General features: G+C 47.4%; 1 protein-coding gene and 1 long non-coding RNA gene across 3 annotated transcripts; one reads left to right on the plus strand and one right to left on the minus strand.

Moving 5' to 3' along the window:
• Nucleotides 10433-11510, minus strand: LOC110431889. 2 transcript variants are annotated; one of them, XR_002449373.1, is made up of 4 exons: nt 11331-11510; nt 11155-11208; nt 10814-11045; nt 10433-10626 (listed from the first exon to the last, which is right to left on the minus strand). It is a non-coding gene; the product is annotated as an uncharacterized LOC110431889 (long non-coding RNA). The 2 variants fall into 2 exon arrangements; XR_002449369.1 differs by lacking the exon at nt 11331-11510 and having other exon boundaries at nt 11155-11324.
• LOC8066145 (PRA1 family protein B3) lies at nt 12954-17159 on the plus strand. Its single transcript, XM_002464642.2, has 2 exons — nt 12954-13010; nt 16704-17159. Exons 1-2 carry the CDS (start codon nt 12954-12956, stop codon nt 17157-17159), a joined length of 513 nt encoding a protein of 170 aa, XP_002464687.2.

The following is an 18185-nucleotide window of genomic DNA, read 5'->3' on the forward strand; positions in this document are numbered from 1 at the left end:
CCCTCCTGCACCGCGCGTTGTCGAGATGGGAGCGCAGGTGCCGGCTGGCCGGACGAGGAGGAGGTTCACCGCGACCCACCGTCGATCGGACCTGTAAGTGTTCGACTTACATATTTTGGCATTTTTTTATTATACTTTTGTTCTTTTAGCGCGGCGTCGGATGTCAACCCCGACCATGCCGCCGGCCAGGGGACGGGTGAGCCTGCCTGCGCTGCTGAAGACGCGGCGCCGCAGACCACGGAGCAGCCTGCGGCTGCAGCTGTGCCTGTGAGCACCGAGGAGCCCCCTGCCGGGGCACCGACCACGGCGAGCAGCCCGGCCAGGGCTGAGGAGGCTACAGGGGCACCTCCCCCAGCGAACGCCACAGAAAGGGAGGGGAGAGCCCCAACCCCTCCTCCCGCCGAGCAGAGCGAAGTCCCCACGCCGCCCCGAGCAGGGGCCGCTTCGACTGCAGGATCCCCGGGTCTGGCCCGGGGGCCACTAATGCCTTCGACTGCTACCGGGGGCAATACGACGGTTGAGGAGGAAACCCAGGCGGCCTCCGACGACGAGGTGGAGGAGATTGAAGGTCGTCCCCGCGATGGCCGCCAACACGTGTATGTGTGGCGCCAACGCGGAGATCACTTCATCGGGCATAAGGAGCTCGCCGAGACCGAGGAGGCTGCCAGGGTCGAGCGCGCGGCCAAACGCCTCGTCGACGAAGTCAAGGTAAGCGGTTCTTTGCGCTGTTGTACATTCTGTGCGTTGTCTTGCTTGGTTGTCATATGTTCATTTTGTAGGGCGCGATGAAAACGACGAAGTACCGGAAACGGTGCTTCGACCAGATAGAAGGCGTTGTGGCCGAGAACAAGGCCCTGGCCGCGGAGGTGGACCGGCTGCGATCGGAGGTTGGGGAGAAAGTGGCCGAGATGAATGCCCAAGAGGAGCATCGTCTCGAGCTTACCCGTCGCTTGGCCGACCAGTACCGTCAGCGAGAAGGTTAGTCACGTGCTCCGAGCACCTGCGTGTATCTGTGTAGTTTGCTTTGCTGACCAGGTTATGATTTATTTAGACTTGGAGGAGGAGGTGACGCGCCTCCGACAGGAGAAAGAGCAGCTCAGCCAAGATCTCGCTGGTGCGCTGGAGTCCGGGCGTCGAACAAGAGAGGAGTTGGGTCGTAAGGACCGGGAGTTATCTGGTAATACGCATCGCCTCGTTATCTGCCCCTTGTCACCCCATTTGTCTTTTGATATGTCGAAGATAACGTCCTGCTTTGACTTGCAGTGCTCAAGGTGAACGCCAAGAAACACCTGGATGAGCTGGTCAAGGACCGGGACTCCTGGAAGGTCAACTGTTGTAAGATCTGGAAGGGAGTATCCCCGGTCCTGGATCTGATCAGTCCCGAGCTCCCGGAGAGCCAGCCCCGCGCGCCGAAGTTGACTCCGGTGGAGAAGGCGCAACGGGCGTGGGACTGGCTCCAGCAATTTGTGAAGGACGCTGGGGAGTTCGCTGGCGCGCATGTCCTTAGCATGGTGCGCGCCCACTACCCCTTGGTCGACTTGTCCAGGCTGGAGAAGGTGTACCCCAAGGAGGTCGGCCCGCAGGAGGCGGACGAGCTTCGGGGTGGTCTGTTGGACTTGTCGTCGATGGTGATCGGCGACATCAATCTATGCGGAACGGCCACTCCCCCCGACCAGCCAGGCTCAGACAGGTCGGCCAGGGAGCTGTCGGGCGCGTCCGTTGCGGGAGATGGGCGGTCGACGCCTGCGGTCTCGACCAGCCAAGCGCCGGGGGCCCCGACCCCTTCGTCCGGGCAGCAGGGCCAAACGGGTGATGAGCCCGAGCAGTTAGGCCGATAGGGTAGTCTGTAGGAATAGACTAGCGTCTGCCCGTCAGGGTATTTATTGTAAACTTTGTATGTAAAGTTTGTAATAAAGTTTGCTTTTGTCATGACTGTTATTTTGAGCGCTGTACAATTTTCTGAGTGACGTGTCACCGTATTCGACTTTGTAGTCGCTAGGAGCTTCCATTGCAGAAGGTTTGCCAAGAGTTCTGCGTGCAACAAAGTATAGGCAAAAAATAGAAAACTTTATTATTGACAATTATAAGATATTTACAAGCGAAAGTTATTAGAACTTATGGGTAAAATCGTCGAAGTTTGTCTATATGCCAAGAGTTAGGCACGCGTGTCCCGTCTGGGTATGCCAATCTGTAGGACGTGGGTCGTGTGACTTCGGCGACCACGAAGGGTCCTTCCCAGGGAGTGGAGAGCTTGTGCATTCCCTCTTGGCTTGTTCTCTACCTAAGTACCAGGTCGCCGACCACGAAGGAACGGTCCTTGACGTTCCTGTTGTGGTATCGCCTAACTGCCGCGAGGTACTTTGCTGTTCGGAGACAAGAATTCAAACGCTTTTCCTCCATGCAGTTGATTTCGAGTTCTCTGGCGTTGTCGGCTGTCGCCTGGTCGAAGTGTTCGATCCTAGGAGATCCGAAGGTTATGTCAGACGGCAGGACTGCCTCAGAGCCGTAGACCATGAAGTAGGGAGATACTCCTGTGTTTCGACTGGTCTGAGTTCGGAGGCCCCAGACCACGGCAGGTAACTCTTTCATCCATCGACCGGGTGCTCTGTCATTCTCGGTGTATAGCCTTTTCTTTAGGGCGTCAATGATCATTCCGTTTGCGCGTTCAACTTGACCATTGGCCCGTGGATGAGCCACTGACACATATTTTATGACTATGCCTCTGTCATCGCAGAAGTCCCAAAATGTGGTGCCAGTAAACTGAGTACCCAGGTCGGTGATTATGCTGTTCAGGATACCAAATCTGTGTATGATTTGATTGAGGAACTCTACAGCCTTCTCGGAGGTTGCTTTGACCAGAGGCATGTATTCAATCCACTTAGAGAACTTGTCGATTAATACGAAAACAAACTTGAAGTTGCCGGGAGCTGGTTTAAATGGCCCGATCATGTCAAGCCCCCAGCAAGCGAAGGGCCAGGACGACGGGATGGTTTGAATTTCGTGAGCAGGTACGTGGGTCCTCTTAGCGAAAAACTGACATCCTTCGCAGTGTCAGACTAATTTTTCTGCGTCGTTGACCGCGGTTGGCCAATAAAAACCTGCCCGTAAGGCTTTTCCGACCAACGTTCTGGATGCGGCATGATTGCCGCAGGATCCAGCATGTATGTCTTCTAGGAGCTTGATACCATCATCTTGGGATATGCATTTGAGCAGTACCTCAGAGCTTGCGTTTTTTCGCATAAGTTTGCCGTCGACGAGGATGTAGTTCTTTGACCGTCGAATGAGGCGCTCGTTCTCTGTCTTGTCCTGAAAGCCTGTCCCGTCCGTTATATACTTGATGAACGGGGTACGCCAATCATGACCACCGGTTGTCGGAGTGGCATCGTCTATGAGCATTGCCTCAGTGGGTTGCTTGTCGACCAGGGAGGAGCCTACGCTGGGCTCATGGATGTCCTGGACGAAAATACCCCGCGGGATCTGGGCCTGAGATGATCCTAACTTTGACAACGCATCTGCTGCCTGGTTCTTATCCCGGACCACATGGATGTACTCTATGCCGTAGAAGTTGGTTTCCCATTTGCGAATTTCTTTGCAGTAGAGATCCATCTTTTCGTGGGTTGCGTCCCACTCCTTGTTGAGCTGATTGATAACCAAAGCAGAGTCGCCATAGACATAGAGGCGTTTGACTCCTAGCTCAACGGCTAGCCTTATGCCATGCAGGGACGCTTCGTATTCGGCGATATTGTTTGACGCCGGAAAGAGGATCCTAAGGACGTAACGCAGTTTGTCCTTGTTAGGCGACACGAACAGTATCCCAGCGCGGCACCGTTGATGTTCAAGGACCCGTCAAAGAACATTGACCAGTGGTCGGAGACATCGGGAACGGGAGGCTCGTTGAGATCCGTCCACTCAGCAATGAAATCGACCAAGGCCTGAGACTTAACTGTGGTGCGGCTCTGGAACTCCAGGGAAAATGGGCATAACTCCATTGCCCATTTTACGATTCTGCCGTTGGCATCTTTATTGCGCAGAATGTCCCCGAGAGGGAAACTGGTGGTCACCGAGACTCGATGGCCGTCGAAGTAATGTTTCAGCTTTCTTGACGTTATTAGGATAGCGTATATGAGCTTCTGTATCTGTGGGTACCTGGCCTTGGACTCGTTTAAGACCTCGCTTATGAAGTAAATGGGCCTCTGGACCTTAAAGGCATGACCTGGTTCATCTCGCTCGACCACTATTGCTGTGGAAACAACCCTGTCAGTTGCAGCAATGTAAAGGAGTAGGTCTTCATCGGGCTGAGGCGCTGTAAGGACAGGTGGCGAAGTGAGAAAAGTCTTGAGCTGAGTGAATGCGGCGTCGGCTTCCTCTGTCCAAGAAAATTTTTCCGACGCTTACAAGAGTTTGAAGAAAGGGAGGCCTTTTTCTCCTAGTCTTGAGATGAAGCGACTGAGGGCGGCCATACATCCGGTAAGCTTATGAATATCCTTGACATTCTTGGGTGGCCGCATGTCGAGTACTGCTTTTACTTTTGAAGGGTTTGGTCGTATGCCGTCACGACTGACAACGTTGCCGAGTAGTAGACCAGAAGGAACACCAAAGATGCACTTTTTGGGGTTAAGCTTACACTTGTACCGATTAAACGCCTTGAAAGTTCAGTCTAAGTTGTCGATTAGGGTGCTTGCGTCCCTTGTTTTTACGACCACGTCGTCTACATAGGCCTCGACGAGGTCATCACGAATCTCGTCGTGGAGGCATTGCTGGATAGCCCGTTGATAAGTGGCTCCGGCGTTTTTGAGTCCGAAGGACATGGTCGTGTAGCAGTATGCGCCAAAAGGAGTAATGAAGGATGTTTTTATCTGATCGTCTTCCTTTAGCGAGATCTGGTGATAACCAGAGTAGCAATCTAGAAAAGAGAGGAGTTTGCATCCGGCCGTTGAGTCGACCACCTCGTCGATGCGAGGGAGACCAAAAGGATCTTTAGGACAGTGTTTATTGAGATCAGTGTAATCAACGCACATTCTCCATTCATTATTCTTTTTGCGTACAAGAACCGGATTGGCGAGCCAATCGGGATGATACACTTCTTTTATGAATCCGGCTGCTAGAAGCCGTGTTATTTCTGTCCTAATAGCCTCCTTTTTGTCACGAGCAAACCGTCGCAGCTTTTGCTTGATTGGTCTTGCGGTCTTCGAGACATTTAAGGAGTGCTCGATCAGGTTTCGTGGGACGCCGGGCATGTCTGCGGGTTTCCATGCGAAAACACTCACGTTGTCCCTTAGAAACCTGACGAGCGCGTCTTCCTATTTTGGATCCAGATTGGCCCCGATGAGGGCCGTCTTTTCAGGGCTGCCGTTGACCAGCTGTACTTTCTTGTACTCCTTGGATTTTGAATTCTTCCTGGCTGTCTCCTGCTCTGGTAGTCGAAGCTGGTCGGGGGGTAGCTGCGCGGCTTGGGTTGCTGTTTCTGCCATGCGGATTGAGAGGTCTATTGCTTCGGTGATCTTGAAGCTCTCTTCTTCACAGGTATACGCGGTATAGACGTTGCCTCTGATGGTTAGGACACCCTTCTCCGTAGGCATCTTAAGTACCAGGTATGAGTAGTGCGGGACTGCCATGAACTTTGTCAGTGATGGTCGGCCCAGTATAGCGTGGTAGGTCCCGTCGAAGTCCGCGACCACGAAGTTGATAAACTCTGTCCGAAAGTGGTCGGGTGTACCGAATTGGACAGGCAATGTTATCTGTCCGAGGGGCACTGAGCTCTGACCTGGCAAAACCCCCCAGAATTGGGCCTCGTAGGGTTTTAGTTGTGGAGGAGATATCTTGAGAGCGGGCAGGCTGTTGCGGAAGAGGATGTCGATGGAGCTTCCCCCGTCCACGAGCACGCGCTCGAATCTGATGCTGTTGATGCAAGGGTCCAGGATCAAAGGGAAACGACCTGGCTCTGGGATAGCGGCCCACTCGTCCTTCCTGCTGAATGAGATCTCCCTGTGCGACCACGGGGGAAATTTTGGATCTGCGATCAGCCCGTCCGTACTGTCTATGTTGAGGCAGGCTCTCATTAATAGCTTTCTTTCTCGCTTAGATTCGATGGAGACCTTGCCCCCGAAGATGGAGTGGACCACGTCAGTGGGGCTGACGTATTGGTGTCGGGGGTCCCTATCTTGGTCCTCATCCTCGTCTTCGTGGTCGTGCCCGTCTCGCTTGCCATTTTTCTTAGCGGAGTCGTCTTGGGCGGCCCGCCGTGTATAGATGCTTTTGAGGACGCGGCACTCTTCCATGGTATGATTAGACTTTGGATGTAGTTGGCACGGTCCCTTCAACGTTTTGTTGTAGTCTTCTTGGTAGTCCCGCCGCCCGTTGGGACGCTTGACCGTATTTACTTCGTGGTCGTAGTCTCGGGGGCGCTTTCCTCTGAAATCGTCGCGGTTTTCGCGCCGCCGATCCCAACCTTCTCTGTGATCACGGTTGTCGGGGCGGCGGTTGTTCCTGTTGTCGTATCGACCGCGACCGTCATCTCGCCGGGGAGGCTGGTCGGGACCTCTCGCATCGTCTCGGATTAGTTTCTCCGCGTCGTCGGCGTCGGCATAATTTTTGGCCGTGGCGAGGAGCTCCGCCACCGTTGTTGGCCGTTTACGCAACAGCTTGTTCCTTAGCGCTTCATGGAAGCGCAGACCCTTGATGAAGGCAGAGATGGCCTCGTCGTGGGAAATCTTCGGGATCTTAAGGCGCATATCCGAGAATCGTCGGATGTAATCGCGCAGAGGTTCGTTCTTCCTGTCCCTTATCCTTTCGAGGTCATACTTATTTCCAGGCTGCTCGCATGTGGCGATGAAGTTGTCGATGAAAGTCTGGCGTAGCTCTTCCCAAGAGTCGAAGGAGTCTTCGGGCAAGCCAAGAAGCCATTGATGACCAGCCTGGTCGAGGACTACGGGAAAGTAGTTGGCCATGACGTGCTCATCTCCCGCTGCTGATCGGACGGCGATTTCATAGAGAGTGATCCAGTTCTCTGGATTTTTCTTGCCATCGTATTTTTTAAGTTTTTCGAGCTTGAAGTTGCGGGGCCACACGACTTGGCGGAGGTGTGAGGAGAATTGCCTTAGGCCCGGGGGGCCGTGTGTTGCATCGTACTCAATACGGCGCAGGTTTTCGTGGGCTGCTCTCTCTGTGGCACGCCTGTTGATGCGGTCCCGGGCATCTTTGGGAGGGATGTTGTGCCGGAGATCCCTGTGTTGGTTTACTTCTTGACCGCGTCTGCGGTTCTGCTCACGGTGACCGTCAGTGTCCCGACCACCATCGTCGCGCCGTGAATCTTTTCGATGGTTGTCGGGAGAGCGGCTATGGCGACGCCTGCTTGGAGGTGGTGAGGTCCGGCTACGATTGGTCTGGTCGGAGGTGGCTTCCGTGTAAGAGACGTCCTGGGCTCTCTTGAGTAGAGTGGCTGTCTGTCCCATTGCGGCGATCAGGTGTGCTCGGATGCTGGTCTGGACTCCTTGGCATTCAGGGGTATCAGGGAGCCGATCTAGATTAGCCATGGCCACAGCCACGTTGGCGCTTGGCGTCTTGTAGACTGGCTGGTCCCCGACCATGTCAAAAGCGTCGTTGAGATTATGCGGTGGAATTTGTTGTTGCTCGTCCGCACGTCGTCGGGCGCGATCGGCGTTGCGCTGCTCGCGGAGTTGCCTCTGCTCGTCCGTTTCTCCATCGACGACCGGTTCGTCGGCGCTGACGTTGAAGACAATATCTCCTCGCCGAGGGGGGAATACCGGGAAACGAGGGAAACCCGGAGGGTGTGAGGGCAAATCCAGGTCGTAGTCCTCGTCTTCGGTGTTTATAACTTCGGTGGGGACGGAACCGGTGCTTGAGTTGGTGCTGGAAGCCTGGCCGTCCCGTGGTTCTTGAACTGTCACCATGTTGACGTAGTGACGATCGTTCCTTTTTGGCGACCAACCCGCTTTGCTGAAAACGGATTGGATGTGCCGCGAGTAGAGAGAGGCCGAGTTGTTCAGGCCGCAAGGATAGTCTCCCTTCTTGAGCTTGACGGATCGTCCTGAGGGAGTTGAGGTTATCGTCAGGGGCGCTCCCAGCCGTTCGTGTGTAACGACACGAGTTGGCCGACGGGATTTGAAAAAATCCGTTGGAGCAGCTTGATCAGGCTGACGCAGGATTCCGTCCACTAGTTGGGAGGCTTCAAGTAGCTTGGAATCAGCGCGGTCGAGCGCTTGGAGAAGGTCCGAGCAGCCGATCTTCTTTCCCTTATAGTGCGGGAGCGGTGGTCGGGCGCTCGGTGCCGCCACGCGAGTGGTCGGAGACGGCGTGGTCTCAGATCGGATTTGAGTTTCTTTCGAAACCGTGGTCGTGAGGCCGTCGCTGCACGTCGTCCACATGATCTGGCCGACGGTGAACGTGAGGCCTTCAGGCACGGTCGCGGAAGCTGGGATCGTAACCATCTTGTTCGCCAGAGAAATTGCACGCACACCCCCTACCTGGCGCGCCACTGTCGACGAAAGCTAGTCGGCAGTCTACCTTGGGGTATACCCACGGTAGTAGTTTATCGGTAGACGGTGCACAAACTACGAACTCGATGGTGACGCAAGACACGGACAAGCTTTTTATCCAGGTTCGGCCGCTGAGTTGGCGTAATACCTACGTCCTGCGTCTGATTGTATTGATTTGTGTTGAGAGAATATGATGTCCTAGGGGGGTCCCTTGCCTCTCCTTATATAGTCCGGAGGGCAGGGTTACAGATCTGGAAACTAATCCTAGTCGGTTACAATTGCCATAGATAGTTCGATATCAATTCCTATTCTAACCGACTAGAATCCTGCTTCATCTCCACGTCTTGTTTCCTTGCGCGAAACTCCAAGCTGTCGGATCAAACCTTGAGCTTGTCTCGTAATGGGCTAAGCCTCCTGGCCCAAGTCTAGCCGTAAGGGTATAGGGGTCTATACCCCCACAAACACCGACCTAGCATAGCCATACTTTCAGGCTTGTTGAATTGCAGAGCAGTTTTTCTCCTTTTTATCATGAAGTTTTGCTCTTGAATCTTCGGTATTTAGCATTGGGAAGTAGAACATCTTTCTTTAGAGGCTTCAGGGCTTATTGATAATATCACCTTATGATTTGAATTGTAATCATTAAGCTAGACTTACTTAAGATGCTTAAATAATGTAGCAAATATTGTCATCATCATGGATCATATTGATATTTTGTTGACACATTGCTCCCCCGAAAAATCAGACTTCAGATATTACTACAATTGAGGATATTTACAAAATGAAGTGTACTTGAATGGAGAGATTGGCTAACTGTTGGATCCCTTATGCTTTTGGCAGAATCTCCAAGGCAGACTTCGATGGTGATCTTTTGGAGGTACATTGAGGCGTTAACTGCACTGGAGAATGCCATTCTTTGGATATCCCTGTCTCAACTTTTCTGTTGGTCCATACTCTTAAATTTTTGTCCGCTGCAGTTCTGATATTTGGGCCAGTGATTCTTCTCCAGCAAGTCAACGACATTATATATGGACGGCTCGGAGTTTTACAAGGCACTAGACTTGCTTCTGAAATTTTCATCGGTTGATATAGTTCTCGTTGACAGATGGATAGCTACCATAGAATGGTCTCTTGCTAAGCTATGGATCATACTTGAACAGGAGCAAGTAGGAAGCCAACAGAATCTCTTTGCAGCCCTTCAAAACCAGGACCTTCTCTAATTCTCATTTTATTTGTTGAGTGGCTTTCTAACGTTCAGTAGGTACTGATTATAGCATGGTCACCGTTGTAGATTAATATTTTTGCTGAAGCAGATAATGCCCAGTGGAATATGTGTTGAGACGACATTAGCATCATAGCATTTCTCCATTGAGTTGAAGTTTGAATACTCTAATTAGTCTGCAGTTGTAGAAGGCTTTGAGCATTTTCTAGAGTCTATCAATATTTCAACAATAGGCTTCAACCACTTGACCAGTGGTGCAGCATCAATCTTTTACTGCCTATTCAGATGAGCGTTTCCACTCTAAGGTAACAAAAGTGTTTTTGCATATCAAAATATATGCTCTAGAATTATGAACTATTCTGTTGTGCAACTAAACCATCTTGGTGATATTACCATGATCTGCTTATTATTGACATGATTTTACTTTGCTTATTAAGCACTAAAAATTCGGTTTGCAACTAATGAGTAGTCTTTTATCTTGATACTAGGTTAATGCCCGTACGTTGTTACGGTATGTTTCTTCAGAGAAAACACATGAATTTTCAGAGTGAATTTGGTAAATTAAGATTAAAAAAGTAACTGTCCAGCATCTACAATTTTTTTGCCTAGTGCAATTGGTTGAATGCATGGATTCAATGCCTAAACTTTCATATTTCTCATTAACCTATAAGGCAAGCATAATTGTTAGCTTTTAGTCTCCAATGTGAAGAGGAAGAACTTATGAATGGAGTTCATGAGTGTTGGAGTTCATGATAAGATTATTTCTGCCATACTAACTGTACGAGAAAAATGTTGCTACCAAGTGTCACCATAAAAGATAGATGTCACCATAAAAGATAGAAACAAGATCGACTGGTGAAATTTGTAGGAACGCTGCATTAGTCATGATGTTTTAGCCAGCCGATGACCGATCTGCAAATAATGTTAGATTGAGACAACATGTTGAGAGCTCTATGAACATGATACTGATATTCAGGTAAGATGCCAACGACATATGGAAGTGAATGTTACAACTTAATTCAGGTATTGAATCTAAAATAAAAGCAAATTTATTTCTACAGCCTGTACTCCTGAAGTGTCTAATCTATACATTACTTACTTGGGTCTGGTGCACCCATCGTCATCCCAAGGCCGCTGCTGAGCTTGAGCACTGTCAAGCAGCTTCTTGGTTGCCTTAATGTCTGCATTTGTTACTTAGACAAATCAATCTAGTCTCATGCATCAGATTTAGGATTACGCAGAAGAGCAGGGGCTTCCAGGATGTCATACGACACCACCACCTCATTCTGGCCGTGTGGATCTTGGCCCATTCGATGAGATCTTCGTCGTTGCTTTAAGTTTTGCCGAAAGAGTCAAACGCACACACGCAGACGCAGTCAAATCGACCGTCATTTTTCTAGTTCGAGCAGTTCTTAATGATGCGCAATGCGAGCTATTTACCTGAGATAGCAGCCGACGAGGCTGAGCCTGAGGAAGCCGGATTTCTCATTCTGACTGCAGACACAAGAAACAAACCAACCAGTGAGACCAATAAAAAGCACCAGGAGGCGCGAGGCCGAAGGCAACGCCTCGCGAGGGCTGGCGAGGGCGAGGGCGCTGGGCGGTGAACGAATCACGTTGGCGAGGGCGACGATTGGCAACGGCGCGAGGTAGAAGGCGAGGGCTCGCGAGGTCGAGGACGCCGAGCGGCGGACGAATCAAGCGAGGATGTCGCAGGAGGGTGCCTTCAAGCCTTGCGATGTAGGAGGAATGCCAACTTGCGGTGATTGCGTTGGCTTTCCGTTTTTACCTTCCTTGCGCAGGAGCGGGAGGAGGGGATCGCAGAGGAGGCAGACGGACGAACCAAAGCAAATGTTACACCAAAAAATGTCCACACTTTATTATTTTTAGTTGTAGTAGGAGATATATATGTGATATTTATGTAGTATATATTTAGTGTTTTATATTGTGTTATGTCATGTTTACGTAATACATATGTGATGTTCTATGATGTTTCTTACGGGAGTTGTGGCTTTACCATGAGTGTGGTAGATGGGTTATTTTCATAATTTTTAGTTGTAGAGATTCTTTTTTCATTTTTTTTAGTTTTTGTTTTTCGATTTTATTTTATTTTCTGTCTTTTCCTTATTCTTTTCTTGTTTTAATTTTACCTTTTATTTTCTTTTTGTTTTGGTTTTATTTTTATTGTTCTTCCTTGCTTCTATTTGTTTTTCTTTTTTCTTTTCAGATTTTCTATGTTTCTTCATTCTTATTTTATATTTTATTTCCTTTTAATCTTATTTTTATCTTTATTTGAATTATTCATTAATTTTATTTGCTCTATGCACTTTTTATCATTTGTTAATTATGTTTGTTTTTATATTTTTTCTTAGTAATTTTATTTTTTATTTTTATTTTCTATATATGTGATATTTATGTAGTATATATTTAGTGTTCTATATTGTGTTATGTCATGTTTACGTAATATATATATGATGTTCTATGATGTTTCTTACGAGAGTTGTGGCTTCACCATGGGTGTGGTAGATGGGTCCTTTTTATAATTTTTAGTTGTAGAGAATTGTACTCGTTGTCGCTTGTGTTCTTGTGTCGGCATAGAGACTCGCTCTCCTTGATCTTGTGTCGCTTGTTTCCTACATAGTGTCATTTGAGTTGTGAAAGGTGGTAGTGAAGTCGTTCTCAATCTCATGTCGATCTTTGCCCAGATCGTGTTATTTGTGTGGTATAGCATTCTGTTTCTAAGTTGTGTTACCTTGGATTCCGGTGAGGAGATGGTACTAAAGTTGCACTTCCGTCATTAAATCCTATCGTGGCAACACGTGTTGATCTATCGCCGCTTGTATAGATTGCATCGGAGAAATTGGCTATTATAGAACTCCAAACAAGTGGTTTCTCTATAATAGGATTTTCTAACGTTGATTTCTCCGAACAACAGGACTCTAAATATTTGAACTAAACTATAATAACATTTTGTGTCTTTTTAATCTCTTTTCTTAACTAAATACATATATTTGTTTGTAAAGTGATTTTTTTACCCTTCGGTCATTAGATCGTGAGATCAACTCTGTTACGGGCTGATTGGTTCGCTACCTTACCGTCTTCTTGACTGGCCTTGGCTAGCTGGCTGGCCGTACGTGCGGGCCGACTGGCCGTGCGTGCAGTTGGCTGGTCGTGCTGGCTAGCTGTGTGTGCTGGCCGGCCGACCGTGCTAGCATGGCGTATTTGGTGGCCAGTCAGCTATGGTCATAGCCAGCCATCCCTGGCCAGCCGTGACCATGCCAGCCAGCTTAGCCAAGGCTAGCTAAGGAGACGGACAGTGAACCAGCCAAACTATGGTGAATTTTTTTCCCATACAGAGTCGACCTCACAATCTAATGACTGAAGGGTAAAAAGGTCATTTTGGAACAAATATATGCAGTTAGATAAGAAAAGAGATTAAAAAGACACAAAATGTCATTATAGCTTAGTCCAAATGTTTGGAGTCCTATTTTGGAGAAACCAATATTACCTATTATAGAGAAACACTTGTTTAGAGTCCTATAATGGTCAATTTCTCACTAGTTGGACATTATTTTGTCCCTATTGCAAATATATTTATATTTTTAGAGTTGATGGACCTAAGTCATAACACCTCCTAAGAGCGTCTGTAAGAGTTTGTAAAAACTCACTCCCAATCTTGATTTTTTGGCAAGCTTGAACAAAACTGCTTCCAATGATTTATAATCTTTCGCACTTGCAAAAGTTGATCTAATGGCATGGAAATTCACACGTGTTTCATCGGCCAATCTAGAGATGGAAGGATGTGGAAAACAATAAGTAAGAATATGATTCCCAATACAAATGTACAAGAGAAAGAAAAATGGTCATGGTAATTTCAAAATAATTTAGAATTCCTGCCACAAAATGTCTTCTATCCTTTAGAAATAATCCGGAATTCGTACTACAAAATGTCTTCTAACTTTTTTGAGCCACTTAGAAAACTCACTAATTTACCAATTGTTTTTTTAAAACTATAGTAAATGCTCTAAGTTAAATGCATCCATTTTACTCTATTCAAAATTTCAAAATCCAAATAAACATACATAATATGAGATACTGCATTCTACGAATCCCTCATCAATCTAAAGGGGGGACAATAGTAAGGCCTTGTTTAGTTCCGAAAAAAATTCGGATTTCGCTACTGTAGCACTTTCGTTTTTATTTGACAAATATTGTTCAATCATGAACTAGCTAGGATCAAAAGATTCGTCTTGTGATTTACAGACAAACTGTGTAATTAGTTTTTATTTTCGTCTATATTTAATGCTTCATGCATGTGCCGCAAGATTCGATGTGACGGAGAATCTTGAAAACTTTTTGGATTTCGGAGTGAACTAAACAAGGCCTAAAGCAAAAAGGTTGACAACAGTAGATGAAATTGTGCTAGGTTTTGGCGCATGAAAGGAATTGATATCAGAGATTTCTTCTCGTCGATATAAAACATTATCTTAGTCATATCACGAAAAGATGTATATAATAGAGTTTGCGAGCCTGCGACGCTATATTCTTCCTGACTGTGTTAATTTTACAAACTTTATTTTTTGATTAAATATTATTTTAATATTATTACTTAATTCTTGCAGTATTGTTATTTTATCATGCAATCCATGTGTGTTTTAATATAAATTGTTAGCTATCCCATAGCAACGCACGAGCATGCCACCTAGTAAAAGGAAAAGAAGCAGGTTAGGCCACCCGGAGAGGAGAGAAGAAGATCGGCCACGAAAGGAAACCAGCCCAAAGTCAAGATTTGGATATAAGGCCTTGTTTAGTCCGCAAAATTTTTTGTTTTTGGATACTGTAGCATTTCGTTTTTATTTAACAAACATTATCCAATCACGGAGTTATTAGGCTCAAAAGATTCATCTCACAAATTACAGGTAAACTGTGCAGTTAGTTTTTATTTTTGTCTATATTTAATGCTCCATGCATGCGACCAAAGATTCGATGTGACGGGAAATCTTGAAAATTTTTGCGAACTAAACAAAGTTCTTTTCATTTTTTTAGAACTTTGCAAATCCAAATGAAGTCGAACTTAGTTCAAACTTGATTAAGACATTATGGGAACATTTTCAAATAGTTTGGTGGCCAAAATATTTGACAAATGATTTAAATATTTCTTCTTGCAAATTTTATCACATGACGAAGGATTATTGCATGCATCAATAGGAGGTGTAAAACAAAGGAAAAAAGAAGTGGACAAATGTGGTTGACATATAACAATAGTTCTCTTAAACTTGTTTTTATTTGGGCTATTACAACTTTTTAACCAAATATTGATAAAAATAAATACTTGAGAAAAAAATACATTGATTTATTTATGTCTTGTATCACAAGAAAAAAATTATTTGGGATGCGACATGGATGCATCAAACAAGGTGATAGATTTAGGAAATATGAAAACCACATATCAAAATATAAATTATGGCAAAATATTTTTATATAAAGATGCTATTGTATCATGACATCGAAGTATTTTGGATGACAATTATGATAGACAAGAATCATCATAATAATCATCACAAGTATGAGATTGAAGTATCTTATGATGATTTTGGGTTGGCATCAGTGACACACGATAACTAACTTTTGGAGAACATTATAAAAAAAATGTTGTGATGACCTAGCACATTTTTTTCATGAAAAAATCGCCTATAAAAGCCAGCTTCTCTTGTAGAGTTTCTGCATTACTTATGTGACATGCATTCTGCGTACGTAATGACCTTTATATTCAACTGAAGGGACCATAGCGTGGAAGATGGGAGGATAAATTTGGTCACTTAAAAATGGAGGACAAAACCCACTTATAAAAATGACACAAACTCGATCTAAATGTGCACTAGTTTTTTTAAGTGTTGCTATCTCAAACACAAAAAGACATTTGCACCCTAGGTTCCAAAAGAGAGGTTAGACAGTCACTTAACGCCATTGTACTTGTTCTAAACGTTGCCGACTGAAAAATAAATATTAACTAATAATCTCCTAATAACATCTCAACATATGCGATGAGTATAAGAAAGGTACCCTAACACGCCTACCAAAGTGTAAACCCTCTATAGGTTCAAAAATAAGAACCTACGTACTTAGCATAAATATAAATACTATCATAAAAAAATGCAAAACGCCGTGATAGATTGGAGACTTAGAAACCCAATGGACAAGTTTCACGACAACTAAGATATACTTCCTCTATCTACGAAACAATCGATTTCTAAAATCTATGTCAGTTAAACTTTTTTAAGTTTGACTAACTTTATAAAAAAGAATAACAACATATATATAACATAAAATGCGCATCATATGAAAATATATTATATAATGAATCTAATGAAACTAATTTGATACTATAAATTTTATTTTTTTAGAAATTTAGTCAAAGTTTAAAAAAAGTTATCTAGAAATTAATTCTTTCGTCGACAGAGTAAGTAAGTACACGTATAATTCATGATAATAATTTCCGCTGGTCTCCGGATTGAGTGATAGTGACAGACAGCCCTCGCAATTTAAGGTGTGTTTGTGCGCGTAAAAGAGAAGTGCACTCCAGTTGTGCCCGTGCCAGCTCGCTTGTGTCGTGATATATACCCGCGTCGAAAGCAAGCAAAGCTAAGGGGCGACCACGAAGGCGCACCGCGCGCGGGGAAATGAACCGAAGCCGCCAAAAACGCGGTGCGCGCACGGCCAAAACGCTGCTCATTTCCCTCCTCCGATCCCCGGCTGCGACGCTGCGTCTACGTGCGCCCCCAAAACCGAAAAAAAAGGAGCCTTTTACCTATATACCATTATGAAAGATCGACCAAAAAGTTGTTTCACACCGCTATACCCAACTTCATCTTCGGCTATACCCATGTGCCATTCCGTCCTCGTTCCGTTTATTTTCTTTCGTTTACAGGGTCTGACACATAGGTCCGAGGTAAGACAATGTCCTTATTGCCCTTCGAGTCGCTCTCCAGGCCACCTCCCGCCTCTGGAAGAACCTCGTCTACTTCCGCGTCAACTACGCCGCGGTCACCGCGCTGTGCCTGGCTGCGTCCCTCCTGGCGCACCCGTTCTCGCTAGCCATGCTGCTGGCGGCGTGGTGCCTCCTCTACGAGCTCCGCCCCGCCGACGCGCCGCCAGTCGCCGCGTTTTGCCGCACCTTCTCCGACCGCGAGGTGCTGGGTGGCCTTGTCGCCGCGTCCGCGTTCGTCGTCTTCCTCACGTCCGTGGGCTCGCTCATCTTCTCCGCGCTCGCGCTGGGTGCGGCGGTCGTGTGTGCCCACGGCGCGTGCCGCGTGCCTGAGGACCTGTTCCTCGACGAGGCTGACCAGGCTGCTGGTGGCGCCAGGAACCCGTTGCTGTGCGCCTGCGCGACAACCGCGGTGGCTCTCTGCTCAGCTCGCATCTATGGTGTGCCGGCTGCCGGGTGAGAGCTGAGAACGGAGGCGGAACGGTGCCCGTGCGGCCGTGCCTATCCGTCCGGTTGCTCTCGCCAGTACCCTTATCTGGCTGCTTTTTCTTGCTGGTTTGTCCGTTTCCGCTCGGGCGCGCGCACGCACGCGTGTTTTCTCCATGTTGCCGACGAGACAAGGGCATGTTTAGTTTAAAAAAATCACTTCGTTTTGCCCTGCTTGTCGGTGTTTTCCCCCTGGGGGGTCACACCAACGAGTAAAACTTGTATGCGTGCTCCCTTTTCCAGATGGTGATGCAAGAAGACACAAAAATTTATCCTGGTTTAGGCAAGAGAAGACCCTACGTCTAGCGGGGGGAGAGTTTGTATTATTCTGCACCTAAGTGCTTGTACAGGGGTGAATACAAGCGTGGTATGGATGAAGATGGAGTGAGTTCGCTCTACTACGTATGGCTTGTGTGTTGTGTTGTATCGCGTCCCCTGTATCCGCTCCCAGGCCTCCCCTTTTATAGTTCCAAGGAGAGACCTAGGGTACATGTATAGGCGTCAGAGTAGGGATCGATAGAGGTATGGCGCGCTGACCTACTCGAGGCCTCTGTACCGGCGTGGTTTCGAGCCATCTTGTCCTGGTAGCTTGATGATGATTACACGTGCCCCGGTATCCTGCTCTGCGCGCCGTCCTGGGCTGGTTTATCCGTTGTATGCTTGTACGTCGCGACAGCGTCTGCGTCGGAATGGTTGAGGTGTTGTCACTCGTCGCCCAACTCTTCTCCAGGAAGGAAATGTGCCTACTCGAGGGTCTGGTGCTGTATAATGCCTTGCCAGCCAGAGCGCTGACCTTAGACGTCTCGAGGGGGGTCTTGATTAGACATTCCGACCCACTCCCTGCGTCCTGCCACGTTCTGGCTTGTTTGGTGGGGAAGGCTGCAAAAAGAATGACGGGACGGGTGCCTGTTCCCTATCACGCTTCCCGTGACTTGCGGGTTAGGTGAGAACGCGGCAGGCGCATTAAATGCCCTGGTTCCCGTGCCCGCGTCAGGCGGCG

This window comes from Sorghum bicolor, chromosome 1 (genome assembly GCF_000003195.3).
Source record: "Sorghum bicolor cultivar BTx623 chromosome 1, Sorghum_bicolor_NCBIv3, whole genome shotgun sequence".
In the NCBI taxonomy this organism is placed as follows: domain Eukaryota; kingdom Viridiplantae; phylum Streptophyta; class Magnoliopsida; order Poales; family Poaceae; genus Sorghum; species Sorghum bicolor.

What these genes read in the sequence shown, in the direction of transcription:
- LOC8066145 (XM_002464642.2), top strand. Translation starts at nt 12,954, where the DNA reads ATGGTCATAGCCAGCCATCCCTGGCCAGCCGTGACCATGCCAGCCAGC. An exon ending in TGCCAGCCAGCTTAGCCAAG is followed by an intron (nt 13,011 to 16,703) that starts GCTAGCTAAGGA and finishes GTCGCTCTCCAG; the next exon opens with GCCACCTCCCGCCTCTGGAA.